The 21025-nt window shown below is 45.4% G+C and overlaps 1 protein-coding gene across 1 annotated transcript in view; it reads left to right on the top strand.

Annotated features, from left to right (window-relative positions):
• The window catches only part of LGMN (legumain), a 35851-nt gene that overhangs the window by 4242 nt on the left and 10584 nt on the right, over nucleotides 1-21025 (top strand). Inside the window, exons 2-5 of the mRNA XM_007184261.2 lie at nucleotides 5511-5677; nucleotides 17579-17676; nucleotides 18580-18661; nucleotides 19886-19971. Of these exons, the coding sequence (XP_007184323.1) occupies nucleotides 5540-5677; nucleotides 17579-17676; nucleotides 18580-18661; nucleotides 19886-19971 (404 nt within the window). The 5' untranslated portion in view covers nucleotides 5511-5539. The remainder of the gene's footprint in view (nucleotides 1-5510; nucleotides 5678-17578; nucleotides 17677-18579; nucleotides 18662-19885; nucleotides 19972-21025) is intronic.

Raw genomic sequence — 21025 nt, 5'->3', positions numbered from 1 at the left:
AAAAAATGGCAAGATGGGTTTTATTCCAGCTGTTGCATTAGAAGAGAGACACTTCAGTATAGAACTGAGTTCAACTCCAAATACATCAAGGACAGCTGAGACTTATCACCAGTAGGCAGAGTGGGAGGGTCAGTGGCTGAAAAATTACTAAGAGGAGCTTGATTAGATGTCAAAGATGGGAGATTCTTGCAGGATTCTTGCTAAACCTGGGCTCAGCAGTCCAAGGTCTAGTCAGGAAGAGGGCTCAGAGGAGCTTGACTTAAGTTTGGTGAAGGAGGGGTCCTTGTCATCTGTCCTTGTCTCTCTTGCATGTTGTCCGCCAGGGACCACTTGCATGATGATTTTGTTGTAAGCCCCCAGGGAACAGATAGCAGGATCAAAAACCTGTAGGTTTGGAAGGCTCTTCACAGATAACATTGTCTGCCCAGCTGCTTCTCCTGGCTTTGATGGTTCGCTGTCTCTTGCAAGTAGCAAGTACAGGGCTGATGGTGGGAGGTCATCATGGTGGTTAAGGTGTGGGCTTTGGTGTCAGACATGGAGTTGAACTTGATTCTGCTATTTAGATGGTCCTCTAACGGTAGCCTATTACTTGCATTGCTGGTAACAGTTGATCTAGAATGGGCATTCTGTCCCAAACCTCCTAAATGGATAAACCCCACTTGATGGTACACTTCCTGAAGTCAGGTGGAGTCCTTCAATTGAATTACTGACCTCATGTAGCCCTGCAGCCTGGGAGGGTCGCAGGACCAGTGGAACCAGTGAGGACCTGTCCTTGGAGGCTGCTGAAATTCATTTGTAAAGGCTTGTCCGTTGACTTTGACTTTGTGTGGTTCAGGTTCTCCTTTGATGGATTCTTCTTCTAAGAGCTCTTTATGACCGATTACCAACAAGCGCTTTAAAATAGTAGGGTGGTGAAGAGCACTGTGGGAATCCTGCTACTGGGGGAAACTTGGAGGCCCAGGGGTGTGGGGTGTAGCACTGCCATCTGTGGTTGCAGGGTCTCCCAGATGTTCACATAAACAGTGCTTTTTTGTGACAAGCGAGGTGGTGTAGTGGAAGAAGCAATCTTTGGAATGAGATCTGTGTGTCACCCAGCAGTGCCACTTTCTACCTAGTTTCTCCGTCTCTGCGAGTCCGTCTCAGCTGAAGGTAGTAATGAGACTGGTCACAGGCTGTTGTGAGGATGGTAAAGTGCCTCACACACTGCATGGCTCATAGACACATACATATCCCACTCTCCCACCATGTGCAGCAACACAGAGCACTCTTGGGGAGACTTCCGTCCCACCCCTGGTTAGAGCAAAAACTACCTGGGTCATTTTCTCCCTGCAAACAGTTAGCAGACTAGACACATACCCCTAACCATCCCCTTGGAGGTCTTTCCACGCTTGGCACGTTAAAAACTGCCTTCCTCTTTTAAAGGCATCACTGTATCCCATTATAAGGATGTATCATAATTGATTTAACTAGGCAGGCTCCTGTAGATGACCATTTATGTTGCTTCCAGGGTTTTGCTGCTACACACAGGCAGGCTCCCTTACCTTCTTAAAATCTTCCCCTTTTGAAAATGATACCTGCCACTCCCACTGGGACTGCCTCCCCCGCCTTTATTTCTTCCCCAGCACTCATCACCACCGGACAACCTGTGCGTTGGAATGGTCTGTCTCTTCCTGCTAGAATGTCAGCTCTGCGAAGGGTTTCATCTGTTTGGCGCCCTGTTCAGTGCCTGTGAGCACCTGGTGGGTGCTCAGGCCATGTTTGTTGGATGGATGGGTGGGTAGACAGGAAGAAGTAGATGGCAACGCCTGTGTGACTGGTACCATGGAGGACCACGAGCAAAGATAGCAGTCACCAAGGGCTAGTTTGGCAGGGATCATTTACATTTTCTTCTTGAACTTTTCACTCTGATGAAACAAGAATAATAGGTATGCTGCAAGATTATGACTTTGTTTTCATGTTTTGACTTTGTCAAGAATATTGCTGACCAGGAAATTGCCGTCTGAGACCTGCTGCTTTGAGATGTGTTCATTGCTGAGGGCAGTGGAAGGATTATATTACTTTCACATCTTTCCTTTGCCCCAGGCCCCAATATGTTTCCCAGAATAGCATTAGTATGTTTTTTTAAGTGGCATTTCCCAATCAGTGTCACACTGTGAGGCTTTTATTTATTTATTTAAAAACTTTATTTAATTTATTTATTTTTGGCTGCATTGGGTGTTCGTTGCTGCACGCAGGCTTTCTCCAGTTGTGGTGAGCAGGGGCTACTCTTCGTTACGGTGCGTGGGATTCTCACTGCGGTGACTTCTCTTGTTGCAGTGCGGGCTCTAGGCGTGCGGGCTTCAGTAGTTGTGGCACGCGGGCTCAGTAGTTGTGGTGCGTGGGCTCTAGAGCACAGGCTCGGTAGTTGTGGCGCACGGGCTTAGTTGCTCCGCAACATGTGGGATCTTCCTTGACCAGGGCTCGAACCCGTGTCGCCTGCATTGGCAGGCGGATTCTTTACCACTGCACCACCAGCGAAGTCCCTGTGAGGCTTTTAACTTGGCATTGTGTTCAAGGAACCACAACTCTGTGTTTATAAGAAGAAAAAAAAAGAAGATAGACAGGAACCATTGCCAGATGTTAACCATGAAAATATCACTTGTGTATGAATAAGGTACTTTGCCTCACCGAGGAGTAACTTGCTAGTATTTTAGTAGAAGAATGAAAGGTAAACTGGAACTTGTAAAAATAACCTGGTGGTGTTTTTTGTTTACTAATTTAGGCAGTTGAGCTGGTCATGTCTATTCTGTTGTCCACAGTCAGGCAACCATTCAATTTTAGTATTTTATTTAAATATGAAGGGGGGGGGGGACTTCCCTGGTGGTCCAGTGGTTAAGGATCCACGCTTCCACTGCAGGGGCCATGAGTTCGATCCCTGGTCAGGGGAACTAAGATCCTGCATGCTGTGAGGCACAGAAAAAAAAAAAGAGGGGAAAAGGTCACACACCAGTGTCTCCAGAGGAATGAGCCCCTTTGGGATTAAGTCGCATGATCAAAACTCAGAAGAGAGTGGTGTGCAAACCAGAGAGCCTGTTGCATGACTGTCGATGAAAGATGATAAAAACCCCAGGCTGTACCAGTCATGTGGGCTGAGAGCACATTCTGGCTCACTGCTGTTTCAGTTTTATCGGAACGTAGCCATGTCTACTGGTTTCCGTATTGTCTCTGGCTGCTCTCGTGATACAATGGTAATTGAAGAGTTGTGATGGAAATGGTGTGACCTGCAAAGCTGAAAATACTTACTTTCCAACCCTTTACAGAAAAAGTTTGCCGACCCCTACCCCATGGGACGGCTTCCTGGGAGGCTTGGCTGCAGCCAGGAGGCTGCTGGTTGGAGGACCTCAGCAGTCACTGGCGTACCTCCCCTCCCACGTGGAGGCCACTGCAGAGCTCTGGGGACGGGAGTCTGGCTGTCTCTTGCCTGACCTCACTGCTGCTGCTTCATACATTTGTATAACTTCACCTTTTATTGCCCCATGGTGAGCCCCGGGCAGGTCGAGTGGACTTGGGAGAGCATCCTCCGATACACGCTAACGTATTAACAGACCAGCAGGTTCCAGCGTTGGGGCACCCTGGGCAGTCCACTGCCCTCATCTGTTACGCACCTTGACCGTTTCAAGACAATCTTGAAAACAAACCTGGGGCACGTTATTGTAGTTACCCGTGCATCCATGACCTTGCGGTGGAGCTAAAGAAACCTGGATCTAGCACCAACTCAGATTCTTAATTCTTACACATTAAGAACGGAGTTCTTGGGAGGAGTTATCCGGGGGATAGAGTAGTGTGGTTTCTTGATGGGGATGCCAGGCTTCTGGGCGGAGCCAACTAGAGCCTGCCAGGGTTAAGGAAGAGGCCTGCTGTGAGTCCAAGTGTTGTCCTGGGCATCACCCAGAGCTTGTCAGAAATGCAGAGTCTCAGGCCCTGCCCAGGCCTACTGAATCAGAATCTGCCTTCTAACAAGCCCCCCAGGTGATCTCCGCGTACAGTCAAGTTGGAGAAGCGCTGGCCCAAGGTACTTTTACTTTTTCAAACTTTTACCAGACTCAGGGCTTCCTGTTTTTTCACTTGGGGTGAAATCCATCATTTTGAGTTTCAGCACAGTGTCAGGCACAGTTGCTGAGGATGGTTTCTTAGGCTTAGACGTGGTTCATGCCTTAGCTGGCTGTGCGATCCGTGAGGACAGAGGCTTTGTCCTGTCCCTGCTGCGTTCCCGGCACCCAGCGCTTTGTTTGGCAGGGTTGGAGTTCAGGAGACTCTGGCTGAGTGGGTGAATGAATGAGTGAATAAATTAGTGAATGAGCGAATGAGCGCTGTTTTGTCAAAAGGCATCGGAGGCAGAGGTTAGCCTCCTAGACTTTGTTCCGCTCTGAGTCCCTATATCTCAAAGCAGACTGAGATGCTCAAAGACTGTTTTTCCTCTTGTCTCAGAGTGACAGGCCTGGCTTCTGTCACAGGAAGGCTGTTTTTTAAAATAACATAGTCAGGACACAGGGCAGTGAGATAACATACTTGTCTGAGTAATGCAAAGTGGCCTCAGTCTTGCCTTTTGTGCTTTAAAGCCCTTTAAAGTTTTGACAATGAAGTATAAAATTGGGCATGTACTTCATTAAGAATAAAGTCTTGAGATGCAGAACCATGTAGCAGAAAGGCTGGACCAGGGATTCAGAAGGCATTGGTTCTGATCTCTGCCCAGAGCTGACTGTCTATGGATATTGGGCAAGTCACTTCTCTCGTGCTTCAACCTCCCCATCCTGTAAAACAAGGATTAAAATATTTGCCCTGCCTCTTGTACAGAATAATGTACATGGGTTCTAAGTGTTATGCAAAGACATTCATTTGGGCTGCCAGTGTTAGACTATAGCTTATCCAGATAACTCACAAACATAAATTGCTCCCCCCTGTGTTTATATTGAATGTATGCTGAATTTTTACAAACTTTATTGTATAATTAATATATATTAATTGTAGTAAAAGAGACAGAAATAAAGATCATCCTTAATTCCACCTACCACCCAAGAATAACTGCTGTTAAATTTTGTCTGCCTTCCGCATTTTGCTATGCACACATTGCATGTCTGTTTTCTTACAAACAGTTCATAGTATGTGGTAGGCGTTTTTCCAACACAGTCAAGTTTGTTGATGAATTTTGTCTGCCATATTCTAAGTTGTGACAGAAACTTTAAAAGGTTGCCCCAAGAGCTTTCTCACTATTCTTTGATTTATACTCATAACTTCAACCCACAGTGAAGGTTGGGAGCTATGGGCAGTCCCCTGCTCCACCCGGGGAAAAGGGCCACAGAGCTAAGAATAAAATTCTGCTTTGTCATCATTTTTATCCTCAGCATGTTGTGTCTGATGACTAAATCGTCTTATCTTTTTGACCCATTTGCTGTGATCTTTTCTTAGGGGCCAGTAATGTTCTTCTGTTTGTGTCATTCCTTTTTTGCTTGACTCAGCCTTTTTCTTCCCAGGTTTCTGCAGTGGAACTCCAAGGCGCAGAATGATTTGGGAAGTCGCTGTGTTGCTCAGTTTGGTCCTGGGAGTTGGTGCTATTCCTGTGGACGATCCTGAGGACGGAGGCAAGCACTGGGTGGTGATTGTCGCGGGATCAAATGGCTGGTATAATTATAGGCACCAGGTAAGAAAATGCCTAATCGTTTCCTTTATGACACTGGCATTCTGTAAACGATCCTGGACATTGTTACTAGAACAGACTTTTTAAAAAGCCATTTGTGTTCCTATTAGGTTGGCAAAAATAAGTGTGTTGGTGAGGATATGGAGAAATGGGAACTCTCCCACACTGCTGAGTGGATTATAAAATGGTACAGGCATTTTGGAAAACATTTTGACAGTTTCTCAAAGTGGCCCATCTGGGGTCACCTCAGTCTAATGCAGGGTTTCTCAACCTTGGCACTATTGCCACTTGGGTCCAGGTAATTCTTTATTGTTGGGGGGGGCTGTCCTGCACATTGTAGGATGTTTACCAGCATCCTTGACCTTTGCCCTCTGGATACCAGGAGCATCACCCAACCCACTGTCACGACCAAAGTTGTCTCCAGCCTTTGCCAAATGTCCCCAGTTGAGACCCACTGGTCTAATGCCTTCAGTTTATAAATAAGGAAACTGAGACTTGAAGAGAGGAGGTGACTCGCCCGAGGCCACACAGCAAGTTGAGGTGCAGAGGGGACTCTGGTCAAAGCATCGCGAGGCCTCTTTGCCCTCCACGCCTCTGCCCTGCTGCTCTGCCCTTACCCCTTTCTCCTCATCTTTCCTGGCATTCCCAGCAAATCAGCCTGGCAGAAATCAGAGCGGAAAGAATCTATATTCGTAAATACATTAAAAGTGCGGCCTCCAGGTGAGAATGTAAAATGGTGCAGCTGCTTCGGAAAACAGTCTGGCAGTTCTTTGAAAGTTTCAACACACAGTTACCATATGACCCAGCATTTCACTCTTTAGGTATATACTAAAATAAATAAATAAACACATATGTCCCCCCTAAAACTTGTACTCAGATGATTAGAGCAGTTTTGTTCACGTTAACCAAAAAGTGGAAACAGTCCAAGTGTCCATCAACTGATAAATGGATAAACAAAATGTAGTCCATCCATACATTTGGCCATAAAAAACAACAAGGTACTGTATACATGCTTCAACATGGCTGAACCTTAAAACATTATGCTAAGGGAGAGAAGCCAGTCACAAAGGACCATAGGATTCCATTTATATATGAAAGTCTAGCATAGGGAAATCTAGAGAAACAGAATGTAGATTGCCAAGGTCTGGGCAGAGGGAATGACTGCTCATGGGTATGGGGTCTCTTTTGGGGGTGATGAAAATGTTCTGGAATTTGATAGTGGTGATGGTTGCATGACTTTGTGAACATACTAGAAACCACTGAATTGTATATTTTAAAAGGTTGACTTTTATGGTATGTGAATTATACCTTAATAAAGTTGTTATTTAAAAAGTCATTGAGGGAATTCCCTGGTGGTTCGGTGGTGAGGACTGCACGCTTTCACTGCTGAGGATCCGGGTTCAATCCCTGGTTGGGGAACTAAGATTCTGCAAGCTGTGCGGTGCAGCAAACAAAAATAAATAAATAAATAAAAAATTTTAGGGACTTCCCTGGTGGTGTGGTGGGTAAGGCTCCACGCTCCCAATGCAGGAGGCCCAGGTTCGATCCCTGGTCAGGGAACTAGATCCCACATGTGTGCTGCAACTAAGAGTTCACGTGCCACAACTAAGAGTTCACATGCCACAACTAAGGAGCCCACGTGCTACAACTAAGGAGCCCACGTGCTGCAACTAAGGAACCCGCCTGCCACAACTAAGACCTGGCGCAACCAAATAAATAACTAAATAAATATTTAAAAATTTTTTTAACTTTTAAAAAAATTTTTTAAAAAGAGTAAGAAAATTTAAAAAAAAGAAAAAGAAAAAAAGTCATTGAATCTTTCAGTTCTCAGAGACAAGATGCACAGATGATCACGGTAGGTGCTGGGCTTGCATCTAAGAGCCCTTTACACAAGTGAACTCATTTAACCATTGTGGGGTTACGTGCAGTAGGTCTGGTTCTTGTTCCCTTTTTACGGATGCGTGGACTGAGGCTTTGAAAAGGTCAGTACTTCAACCCAACGTGGCCCAGATGGCAAGTGGTCGAGCCAGGATTCAAACCCAGGCCGACTAGCTGCAGAGCAGCGCCGTCCAACAGGAGAGCCACCTGTGTCGTGGTGAATTTTCTAGTAGCCACGTTTTTGTTGTGTTTTAAACTAAAAAGAAACAGGTGAAATTAACTTTCATATGTCCTCTTTAACCCAATATAGCCACACTATCATCATTTCATTTGTAATCAATATAAAAAGTTACTAATGAGATACTTTACGTTTTTTTAAAAAATACTAAGTCATCAAAATCCAGTGCACGTTTACCTTCACGTTACATTCAGTTTGGACTGGTCATATTTGAAGTGCTCAGTCACCAAGCGTGGCCAGCGGCTGCTGTATTAGACAGCATGGACCTAGCATCTGTGTTCCTGATGGCTTAGCAGGGCTGCCTCACGTGCGTTTCCCTCCCAGGGTGTCAGTTTCATATCTGTTAAATAGGGGTTGGTTTAGATGAACTTCCTACTGGCTCTATAATTTGATGATTATTGAATGACTTATTTCTTGAATGCTTTTTGTTATGTTAGCTGAATAGGAAATTTGGCTTGATTGAAAAATTATTATGGCAAAATGATCCCTTTTCTTTTTAATGCTTAACCCAGACCTGACCCAGTTAAAGAGGAGCAACCCGAGTACTAACTGCCCAGCTCAGTTTTCTCCTCCCTCTCTAACCATGAGTCAGAAAGATGCGGTGTTATAAATATGGGTCACTGATAGTGGATAGGCTGCTTCATCAGCCACCCTGGTTTTTATACAACCAACTTAAAAAAAGCATGTATTGGTTAAATATTACTAAGTATAGGTATCCGATTAACCTTTGCCCCAGAAAACATTTTTAAGTGTTGCTAGTTTCCCTGGGTAAAATATTCCATATCAAAATGGAATGAGGCAAGCAAGGCAAAAAGAAGTGGCCACAGACTGAAATTTTCATCCCTAAATGAGGGAGGATGCTGGCACTGAGGCTGTGAAGAGGAAACATGGGTGCTGAATCATCTCTGGCCTCAGCCCATCTCCCGGCCGGACCGGTTCTCTTCTCAGCCAACTGCCGACATTTGCCGTCTCGACTTAGGAGGCCAAGCACTAAAACAGCATTTGAAAGAACTTTTCCCCTAGAACCTACACAGGCTTTTTTTTTCTACACAGACTTTTTTTTTTAAATAAATTTATTTATTTTATTTATTTATTTTTGTCTGTGTTGGGTCTTCATTGCTGTGTGTGGGCTTTCTCTAGTTGCAGCCAGCGGGGACTTCTCATTGCGGTGGCTTCTCTCGTTGTGGAGCACGGGCACTAGGTGCGCGGGCTTCAGTAGTTGTGACTTGCGGGCTCAGTAGTTGCGGCTCGCGGGCTCTAGAGCGCAGGCTCAGTAGTTGTGGTGCATAGACTGAGTTGCTCCGCGGCATGTGGGATCTTCCCGGACCAGGGATCGAACCCGTGTCCCCTGCATTGGCAGGCGGATTCTTAACCACTGCGCCACCAGGGAAGTCCCTACACAAACTTTTAAACTTACATTTTTATAGAGGTTTATATTTTCCTTGAGTGGAACACGGCACTCGTTATCACAAATTTCTTTTGTCTAGGGAAGGTTAGTACACCAGGCACAATTAAATCACTGCAGAGAGCTTTTCTGTGCTTTCTGATGGTTATTTAGCCTATGTTGGTTGAACTGAATTGGATTTCTCTGTTTTCCATTTTTGGCTGGGATAATGGGATGACAGAGAAGGAGTTGGTCGGTCTGGGGTGATGCTGGTGGGGCGTGCTGCCTCTTGAGTGTTGGGGGGACGGTCTTGGGGGGACAGGCTCCTGCAGTGACAGAGACAGAAGCCAGTCTGCAGTGCGTGGAGGACAGAGGGAGAGGCCCTGCAGTGCAAGCTCAGCTGCACACGGGGACAGCTGTACCATCTATTCTTCCGACAGGCTTGTAAGGGGGAAAAAGAAGTATGTAGGTCACCAGGGGAGGAACAGGACTGGAGGAGGGTTTCTTTTAGGACAGAGATTTGAGCACGCTGAGAAGGAAAGTATAAGGCCCAGTGGGGGCGGGGGGGGGCTGGTGTTAAGTAGATTGAAGGTGAAGTTCACCCTTGCCCAGGCCAACAGGAGGACGCTGAGGATGGTGGGAGTTGGGAGGACAGGCAGATGTGAGCCGGGCGTCACTAGGAGAAGGGGGCTTGGGGGGCGGTTTGAGGTCACTGCTGGGCAGGGGGGCACCGAAGGTGGAGGTCTGGCGTGTTGGCAGTAGGACAGGAGTGGTTTGAGAACAGCAGGAGGGGCGAGGGGCTGGGAGAATGCTGGTGCCTCCTCCCCTCTGCTGGTCTCGAGCTGGGGGCTGGAGCGGAAAGGAAGGGAGCTCCACCTCATCCGGGAAGGCTTTGAGAACATCTGCATCCTGGGGCCAGGAGGAAGCAGGGAGGGAGAGGGAGAAGTCTAGAACTCACGCACGTCGGAGTCGGGAGGAGAAGATATGATGATGGAGGGTTACATTTCTGAGAGACCGCCTTTCATTTTATATACTTTTAAAGTGTGTACAATTACCACTTTTTAGAAACAGCTTTATTGAAGAGGTATACGTTTACATGTCATACAATTCACCTATCCTGTAGTTTCGTGATTTTTAGTAAATTCAAACAGTTGTGCAAGCATTACCACAGTCTGGTTTTAGGACACTTCCATCATTCTAGAAAGTTCCCCATGCCTGTGCCCATCCCAGCCCCGTGCAACCAAGGATCTGCCTTCTGTCTTTATTGTTTTGCCTTCTCCAGAAACTTCATATAAATGGAGTCATACAATATGCAGTGTTTGTGGTGTCTGGCTTCTTTCGCTCAGCATAATGTGTTTGAGATTAATCCATCTTTTTACTAAATATCACATATATTTTAAAAACAGAAACATGGATGGAGAGCAGAGCAGAGTAGGACTGACTTGGGGGAATGCAGTTAGCCCAGGAGGGCTGTCCTTGTACAAGCCAGAGGCTGGGCCGGGTCGTGGGGAATGTGGTCCGTGGACTTGCACAGACCCCGGGTATAATTCCTTCTCTCTGCTCACCTGCTGTATTAGTTGGAACAAATTACGTGGTCTCACTCTAAACCTCTGATTCTCCTCTGGAAAATTTGAGGTGGTGGTGAGCTCAGTGAGGCATCCCCGCAAAGCCCAGATCCAGGGCTTAGCCTCTGCCACGCTCAGAGCACGTGTCAGGAAGCGGTAATATACACTCAGTGGTAATATACCCTCAATGAGCAGCCTGTGAGGACCACTTCCCAACCCCTACCTGGTTTGAAAGTGGACCCCTTGGCAGTGACTAGAACACGCCAAGTATTTAGCCTTTGCTCCAAGCTGGCTATCCTTATTTTGCTTACAGTTGGGTCTGAGGTAAGGCAGCACCATCAGTGTCCGGACAGTGACCTGCACCAGGACATCACGGGATGCATTAGTAAGCCCCGTCGGAACTCCTTACGCAAGCCATGAAACAAGCTGAGTCAGCAGTCTCTGTTCAGTAGTCCAGAGGGCTCTGCCTTTCTTTAAAGTCTTGCTCAATACCCTCCTCTCACATAGCACCTCGTATGGCATTTCTGTTTTAAGGGGAAAAACGCATACAGATGAGTTGTGTTCCAGGGAAGTCATTCAAGTAACCTTTAACACCATCCCCAAGTCATTTGACTTGGCCTAACCCTACTTTTATTTATCTCTCTTGGGTACCAGTAAATGCTTGACTCCAACCAAAAACCCTTCTGAATTAAGAAAGAGGCAACCAGGGCTTCCCTGGTGGTGCAGTGGTTGAGAATCTGCCTGCCAATGCAGGGGACACGGGTTCGGGCCCTGGTCTGGGAAGATCCCACATGCCACGGAGCAACTAGGCCCGTGAGCCACAACTACTGAGCCTGCGCGTCTGGAGCCTGTGCTCCGCAACAAGAGAGGCCACGGTAGTGAGAGGCCCGCGCACCGCGATGAAGAGTGGCCCCCGCTCACCACAACTAGAGAAAGTCCTCGCACAGAAACGAAGACCCAACACAGCCAAAAATAAATAAAAAAAAAAAAAAAAAAAAAAAAAGAGGCAACCAAGTAACTCCAAGGACTCAAGAGAGAATCACCACTTGGCTTTGAGACCACTGTGTGTGGAGGCAGGGCGTAGGGCATGATCGGGGGCAGGAGATCTGGGTTGGAAGCCACGAGCCCTTCCTGAGCTTGTCCGCATCTGTGAAATGGGCGTAAAAGCATCTGCCTGTCAAGGTGGTGGTGAGGAGCCAAACAGTGTAGGGGAGCACTAACAGGACAGGCTGAATATATTTTCTAAAATGTATGGTCTTATTGAAGCATATTTTACAGAGCATGTATAATTCACCCATTTCAAGTGTTCAACTCAATGATTTTTTTAGTACACTTACCAAATTGTGCAAACATCACCATAAACCAGTTTTAGAACATTTGCATCTCCCCAGTAAGATCCCTTGGGCCAATTTCCCTACCTCCAGGCCGAGGCAACCACTGATACACTTTCTATCTGTGTAAATTTGCCTTTTCTGAACATTTCGTGTAAGTGGAGCCCTGCAACATGGTCTTTTGTGTCTGGCTTCTCTTAGGGTAATGTTTTTGCGGTTTATCTGTGTTGTAGCATGTATCGGTACTTCATTCCTTTTCTTGCCAAATAGTGTTCCATTGTATGGATAAACCGCATTTTTTTTCTGTTTACCAGTTGGTGGACATTTGGGTTGTTTCCATTTTTTTGTCTATTTGAATAATACTGCTAAGAACATTTGTGTGTAGGTCTTTGTGTGGATAAATGGTTTTGTTTCTCTTGGGCAGACACCTAAGAGTAGAATTGCTGGGTCATATGGTAAATTTATACTTAACTTTTTAAGAAACTGTTAAACAATTTTCCAAAATGGCTGCATCATTTTACATTCCCACAAGCAGTAGATGAAGGTTCCTGGTTTATACTCACCAACACTTGTTACTGTCTGTCTGGCTATGAAGTGGTATCTCATTGTGGTTTTAATTTGCATTTCCCTAATAACTAATGATTGTGGACATCATCTTTTTATGGGCTTATTAGTATATCTAGTTAAGTGAAATGTTTATTTAAATCTTTTATCTATTTTTGATTGGACTGATTGTTTTACTGAGGTACAAGAGTTCTCTGCATATTCTAGGTACAAGTCCTCTATCAGATATGTGTTTTGCAGACATTTTCCTCTTACTCTGCTGTTTGTCTTTTCATTTTCTTACTGGTGTCTTTTGAAGCACTAAAGTTTCTAATTTTGATGATGTCCAGTTTATCAGTTTTTTCCTTTTATAGACCATGCTTTCGGTATCATATCTATGACATCTTTGCAGTTATAACTCAAGGTTCCAAAGATTTTCTCCTAGGTTATCTTCTAAAAGTTCTATTATTTTAGCCCTTACATTTAAGTCTACGATCCACTTCGAGTTAATTTTTGTATATGGTGTGAAGTGAGGGTCTAAGTTCATCATTTTGCTTATGGATATCCAAATTGTCCCAGCACCATTTGTTGAAAAGACTCTTCTTTCCCAGTGTAGTTTTGGAAACAGGAAGTGAAAGTCCTCCAACTTTCTTCTTTTTCAATATTTTTTTTCACTATTCTAGGTCTTTTGCAATTCTATACAAATTTTAGGATCATCTTGTCAAGTTCTGCAGAAATCCCTGCTGATCGGTTTTTAAAAATTTTAAGGGTAGTAAGTCTTCTGATCCATGAACATGAGATGTTCCTCTATTTCGATCTTCTTTAATTTCCCTCAGCACTGTTTTATAATTTTCAGTGTGCAGGTCTTGCACTTCTTTTGTTAAATTTATTCCTAATTTCTTTTTGGTTTTTGATGAACCTGCCTTTTTTTTTTTTAATTTATTTATTTATTTTTGGCTGTGTTGGGTCTTCGCTTCTGTGCGAGGGCTTTCTCTAATTGCGGCAGGCGGGGGCCACTCTTCATCGCGGTGCGCGGGCCTCTCACTATTGCGGCCTCTCTTGTTGCGGAGCACAGGCTCCAGACGCGCAGGCTCAGTAGTTGTGGCTCATGGGCCCAGTTGTTCTGCGGCATGTGGGATCTTCCCAGACCAGGGCTTGAACCCGTGTCCCCTGCATTGGCAGGCAGATTCTCAACCACTGCGCCACCAGGGAAGCCCGAACCTGCCTTTTAATATCTGACAGGAGAGATAAATAATAGTATGACTTGCACTGAGGTGAGTGGGTGGGGTGCCTGCTCACTCCAGTTTCATCATAGGGGAGGTTAAATCTGATATAATATTGGTTTGATTTTTTTTTCTTATGAAATAGATAACAAATGTCTATATAACATGCGTGCAGTTTAAAGAATAATAATAAAATGAATACCTGTGTACCTTGTACCCAACTAAGGCAAAAGAAAATTACTAGTACCTTGTCCCCTGTGTGATCCGAGCGCCCTCCCTTCCTGCCAGAGGACAAGTTCCTGAGTTTTCTTTTGCTTTGCTTTAGACTTTATCATATATGTATTTAACTAAACAACATAATGTTTACTTTAGTCTGTTTTGACCTTTATATCATGTAAACTGTGGTGAATATTTTTTTCTGTGACTTCTTTTTGTCATTATGTTCCTGAGATTCATGTATCTTGAAGCATGGGTTGTATTTCATTCAATTTTAGGTATTCCGTTTATGTGAGCTTTCTGATATTCCATTATATGAACATAGGGCAGTTTATTTTTCCAGCTATTGATGGTGCTTTGGATTATTTCTTGATTTTTACTGTTGCAGTGGCACTGTGAACACTCTCCCGTTACACATAGTCTAGGGCAGCGGTCCCCAACCTTTTTAGCACCAGGGACCGGTTTCTTGGAAGGCATTTTTCCTGCGGAACTGGGGTGGGGGGTGATGGTTCAGGCGGCAATGCACGCGATGGGGAGCGATGGGGGGCGGCAGGTGAAGCTTCGCTCGCTTGCCCGCCACTCACCTCCTGCTGCGCGGACCAGTTCCTAACAGGCCGCGGACCAGTAGTGGTCTGCGGCCCCGGGGGTTGGGGACCCCTGGCCTAGGGTATAGCTTGGAGCAGAATTGCTGGGTTGGAGGGTATATGCTTGAGTCTGATCCGATAATGTCAAGATGTTTTCCTGAGCCCAGTGCCAATTACACTATACTTCCACCATCAGTGTTTTAGTTTCCTATTGTTGTTGTAACAAATTACTATAAACTTAGTGGTTTAAAACAATACAAATTTATTATGTTACAGCTTGAGGTGAGAAATCTGAAATGCGTCTCACTAGGTTAAATCAAAGTGTCCCAAGGGCTGCTTTCCTTTCTGGTGATTCTTGAAGAGGTCCATCTTCTTACCTTTTCCAGCTTTTAAAGGCTGCCCACATTCCTTGGCTTGTGGCATCTTCCTCCATCTTCAAAGCCAGCAGTGGCAATCCAGTCTTTCTTACATTATATGCCTCTGACACCAACTTGCCTGCTTCCTTCTTCCACAAATAAGGACCCCTGTGATTACATTCGGCCTGCTGGAATAATCCAGGATAACCTCCTTATTTTAGGGTCAGCTGATTAGCAATCTTAAATCCATCTGCTGCTATCTTAATTCCCTTTTGCCATGTAGTGTAACATATTCACAGGTTCTGGGGATTAGGATTTGGACATCTTTGGGGAGCTGTTATTCATCCTACCGTAGTTGGTGTTTGAGGGTCCTTGTTATTTTATAGAAATGGGGACTTAAACATTTTTAAACATTTTAATGTGCATATGTTTGTAATATTTAGTAGCTTTTTAAAAATGATCTATGTTTAGATTTTCAGCCCCCTACTCTTCCTGGGCCTTTACAGTTTTAATGATTTCTTGATTGTCCCTGTCTGAAGCAATATCAAGTTCTGGAGTCAGAATGCCTGGGATCTTTCACTGTGAGCTGTGTGACTTGGACAGGTCACCTCCCCTCCCTAAGCTTTGATTACCTCATCTATGAAGTGGGAATAATTACCACATAGAGAGTTGTTATGGGAATTAAACGAGATCGTGCATAGAAGGTCTGAGCATAGTGCCTGACAAGTAGAAGAAAGTCAATAAATGTATGAGTTTTCATATTTATTCAGTCATCTGTTCATCTAACAGCTCTTGAATGCCAGGTCTTAGACTCACCCACTCAACATTTAGCAGCTGTATTTTGAGCACCCATTTTTTGCTATCAAGTCCATTTGTGTGGGGCATCTACAGGCAAAATGCTGGGTTTGGTGGTGGGTGAGCTTTATTTTGTTTTTTTATTACTTTTTATTAGAGTATAGTTGCTTTACAATGTTGTGTTTCTGCTGTACAGCAAAGTGAATCAGTTATACATATACATATACCCCCTCTTTTTTGTGTTTCCTTCCCATTTAGGCCACCACAGAGCGAGCATTGAGTAGAGTTCCCCGTGCTATATAGTAGTTTCTTATTAGTTATCTATTCTATACATAGTAGTGTATATATGTCAATCCCAATCTCCCAATTCATCCTACCCCTTCTTCCCCCCTTGGTATCCATAAGTTTGTTCTCTACATCTGTGTCTCTATTTCTGCTTTGCATATAAATTCACCTGTACCATTTTTCTAGATTCCACATATGAGCGATATTATATGATATTTGTTTTTCTCTTTCTGACTTACTTCACTCTGTATGACAGTCTCTAGGTCCATCCACGTCGGGCAAGCTTTATTTTAATTGACGTGCTAAGAGCTGTGTAGAATATGATCTGTGGAGGTGCAGTTCCTAAAGCCCTCTTCCTTAGAGAGGCAAGTAGCTGGGTAAACTGTTTCTTTTATGCTTTGTCCTAGGAAAGACATAATTAAATAAAAGCAGAAAGTTAGGTAACATTTTTCCCTTCTGTTCTCAAATGATTTCCATGTCACGGAGTGTAGTATGTGTCATCTGAAAAAGGAAGCAAAGAATGTCTTCACCCTTTTATGGAGAAGGAATCACATTAGAAAAGGTTTTCTTTTACCCTTAATATGGTCACCCTTGTTGTTATTTATTTTTTAAAATTAATTAATTTATTTATTTTTGGCTGTGTTGGGTCTTTGTTGCTGCACATGGGCTTTCTCTAGTTGCGGCGAGCAGGGGCTACTCTTCATTGCGGTGCACGGGCTTCTCACTGCGGTGGCTTCTCTTGTTGTGGAGCACGGGCTCTAGGTGTGCGGGCTTCAGTAGTTGTGGCATGCGGGCGTCAGTAGTTGTGGCTCGCTCTGGAGCGCAGGCTCAGTAGTTGTGGTGCACGGGCTTAGTTGCTCTGTGGCGTATGGGAATCCTCCCGGAGCAGGGCTCGAACTCGTGTCCCCTGCGTTAGCAGGCGGATTCTTAAGCACTGTGCCACCAGGGAAGTCCCAACCCTTGTTATTTTTTAAACTAAAGAACACATCCCTCATTTCAATTCCTGAGCTGAACTTTTGAGTTTTCACTCAGTTCTCTGAACAGCAACTACGGCAGTTAACGTTACTGGAACCAGAAGAATCCTGTGTGATACAGAACTAGCCGCTAAGCTTTTAATCTGCTGGTTCATCATTCTAAGTCATTCTGTTCTTCAGACCTAAATCAGTGCTTTCAGGAGACTTTTCTATGGTGTGGAAAATGAAAATAACTTATTCAGGACTTTCAAAGGCGCTTGTTGCCTGTAGATGTGATGGTGGTGGTGTGTGTGTGTGTAATCCACATATACACTAACTGCCTGATGAATGAAAGTTTCATGGGGGGGGTGGATTTTTAAAAATTGAATTGAAAAAGATAAATGAGTGTGTCTTAAAATAATTTAAATACCTGACCAGTTAGGGAGCGGTTCACAGCACATCTTCCATGAGAAAGAACATGTTGCTCATTAGAACTCCAAAATTGGCTTCCTTCCGGGAAAAATCTAACACTTGACAAAACCACTTCTCCCAGGCCGATGCGTGCCACGCCTACCAGATTGTTCACCGAAATGGGATTCCTGATGAGCAGATCATCGTGATGATGTATGATGACATCGCTAACTCTGAAGAGTGAGTAGGGAGTGCTTTGAACTTGATGGTGAGGAACTTCAGGGCATTTTAGAAAATGCACACAGACCCTCAGGAATGCTTAGATCAGCGGCCTAACATTAGAATATAAACAGGCTCCTGGATGAAATTCCACATGGCTGCTTCATCTAGAGCTTTCACCATATCTTGGTGGGACCCAGCAATGGCAGGGACATAGGAAATGGTGGTGAAGGTCCTTGGGCTGGGGCTTTGGAAGGATTTAAAACATGAATTCCCTCTCAGCTTGGGGAACTGACTCATCAGTGGGTTCTGTGGTGCTTGTTCCTAAGCTCTGAGCAGGGACACCTCAGAGGCCCTGTACACAGAAGGCTCAGTTGTATCTTAGAATACATTAGAACATCTAACCCGTTCTAGTCTCCCAGCTCCTTGTATGGGTACTAACCCTAACCCTATCCAGTCTCCCAGCTCCTTGGTTCCCAGACTATGGCGCTGTACTGTGATCACGTAACAGCTCATAATCCATCCTCAGCTTTAAAGCCTAAGCTCTTGTATTAAAGCCTTGTTTTCTGGTCTGTCTTTTTCTGAAAGTAGTTTTGCTCTGAGAGATCTCTTGATGACATCTTGCCCCCAAGATGCAATCTGGTGTCCAGCAGGAAGCCAGGCACACGGGGGCCTGGGTCCCTGTCCTCGGTTTGCAGAGCTCAGTCCTTCGCTGCTCCTGCCAGGAACTCAGGAGTTGTGGGACACCGAGACCCCCGAGCTGCTAAAATCACTAACACGTTGGTGACCTCGGAGGCAATGAGAAATGTCTGTGACAACCACGGTCATTTAGTATTTTTAAGCGTAACAGGGGCGTATTCACGAAGACATAGATTTCAGAGATACGTCAAATTGTGTGCTTCACTCGTGTCCTTTGATTTTCAGCAATCCCACCCCAGGAATTGTGATCAACAGGCCCAACGGCTCAGACGTGTACAAGGGGGTTCTAAAGGACTACACGGGCGAGGTGAGGCACGTCACGGGGTCGGAGCCAGCGGGGTCTGTTTCATTTCAGTGATGATTTTTCCCTCTTTCTTGCACTTCTGGAATCAGAACCTCATTAGACTGATTTCTGGTTAATGTTTCGTGTTTGTATTAAGATTTGTGCTTGAGGTGTAATTTCTGAGAATTTTGAAAGAAAGCAGAGGGGAAAAAAAAGAATGTTAGTTGTAGTCTACTGATCTTTAGTTTCTAATCTTGTTGTACTTTAAGCCTCATAATAGATTTCCTGCCATAATACCTGATTTTCTTAGGATATTGCCAGCGATCTGATTATAGATTATCCGTGCCCTTTTCTGAAAATCAATTTTCTCAGCATCAGCCCTGGTACAAAATATATCTCTAAATTTTGTAAGATAGTTTTTCATTAATTATTATAGTATATAACTTCCAGAACATTACATGCTTCCCCGTCGATTGAGGCTGTATACGTTGACACGTTTTTAAGAACACCATTATGACTTCAGCCTCATGGATTTCATAGTCCCTTTTTCGTAATGTCAGAGGGATCGAAAGTAATATTCCTTGTGACAGGGAAACGTCTGGAGTTTAGCAGTTCTTTCAGTTTTATTTTTCTCTTTTAAACTCAAGAACGTTTAAATCAGGCACATCATACATGTCATATAGATGATTCCATTTTTATAAAATTATTTCTATATAGTTATGTAGGGAAACATTTGGAATTTAGGTGGTGGGATTTTTAATGTTTTTTTTTTCCTTGTGCTTTTCTGTACTACATTTTTTAACGATTGCATATCCATTTTACAAAATCCCCTTTAAGGACATTGCATGTCCTTGGGAACTGGCCTTTTAGGAGGCAAGTTGGTTGCAAAGGTCGGCGCTGACGTTTCTGCCGCCCTCTTTGCTGTCTCTCTGAGGCAGTGTGCTCTTCCTCTGTTCTTTGTCCCTACCTACCAACATCTTTGGGTTTCTCCACATGAACTTTATTAATGGTCAAGGAGGAATGGCAGGCTTGCTGAGTTGGCATCTGCCAAAGACAAGATGATACTTGAGACGAGGTCACGCACATGTCCAGGAAACACTGGATTTTTCCTGGTTGCAAAGTGTTTGCCCTTAAACCTTAAGCCTTGGAGGTATGTGGACGGTGGCCTGGGCCCTCTGCGACAGACTCAGCAAACGCACTGATTTGGAGTGACAGCTGCATCTGATTTCAACTCCCAATTCTTTGTAGGATGTCACCCCGCAGAATTTCCTTGCTGTGTTGAGAGGTGATGCAGAGGCAGTGAAGGGCAAAGGATCTGGAAAGGTCTTGAAGAGGTAATGTCTGTTTTATGGCTGTCACACTTTTCTGAATGACGTGGTACTCCAGAACTGAGAATTCAAACAGGCCTTGCCCTTTGTTCCCGGACTATTTACCTGTGAGAGACGGCAGCGTGGGGACCTTTGCCCTGACAGGCTGCACAGACCTGGTGGCTTCTTTTGGCAGCCCATTTCTGTAACGAATTAACCCTGTGATCCAGGGTCCCTGGTTAGTCTTAGTGAAATGTTCCCCATCACTTAAACCCGCTGCATTTTGTTGTCTGTGGATCCTAGTGCTGGTCGGTTCCACTACCAGTGGAACACGCCAAGACAGGCGTGAGGCTCTGTGGCCAGTCAGGCTGTAGGGCCCCCGCCCCGCCTCCTGCCGACCCTGTGCTCTGATGGCAGGTCAGCCCAGTGGGAGGAGGACATTTGTAAGTTCAGAGCAAACCTCCGTATCGGGAGAAAACTCATCCCATTGCTTGCCCTGTTGGCTGTGGGTTAGAGATGTCTTGTTTAGCATCTCTTTATGCAGCATTTTGACGTGCTGTCAGGGACCTTAGGAGCATGACTTCAGAGAGTCTCAGGTACTTGGCAAATGGTGCTGTTTCCCTTATGCCCGAGGGGAGACCTGGGCACAAGTAGCTCGTGTGAGTTAGAGCAGAGACGGACATCTGCGCGGGATGAACCAGATTGCCTCCGAGTGAGTTACTGCATCTCTGCGACCTTGAAGCAGGGCCCTCTGAGCGGAAGCCTGGTGAGGGGGCGCAGGTGGACGTCCCAGGCCGTGTGCAGGCCGAGGGGCCCGGAGGGGCAGTCGGAGCGGCAGGACCGTGCTTGGCGGCGTGTCCTGGCTCCCTTACTCGTTGCGGAGAGATCTGGTGGCACAGCGTGGCCGCCCGGGATGAGGCCCCATTGCCAGAGGCCTTGCTGTCCCGATCACCCTGGGCTGAGTGCGGAGCCCCCTCCCGGCCGTGAACCCTGCAGGCTCTGGGGTACGCCTCGTGGTGCAGAACGGCACCCAGCGGGAGCGGAGGGAACGGGCTGCACGGCGGGCTCTGGGCTCCTCCTC

This window comes from Balaenoptera acutorostrata (genome assembly GCF_949987535.1).
Source record: "Balaenoptera acutorostrata chromosome 3 unlocalized genomic scaffold, mBalAcu1.1 SUPER_3_unloc_1, whole genome shotgun sequence".
NCBI lineage: Eukaryota > Metazoa > Chordata > Mammalia > Artiodactyla > Balaenopteridae > Balaenoptera > Balaenoptera acutorostrata.
This window is presented reverse-complemented; position numbering and strand designations above follow the sequence as displayed.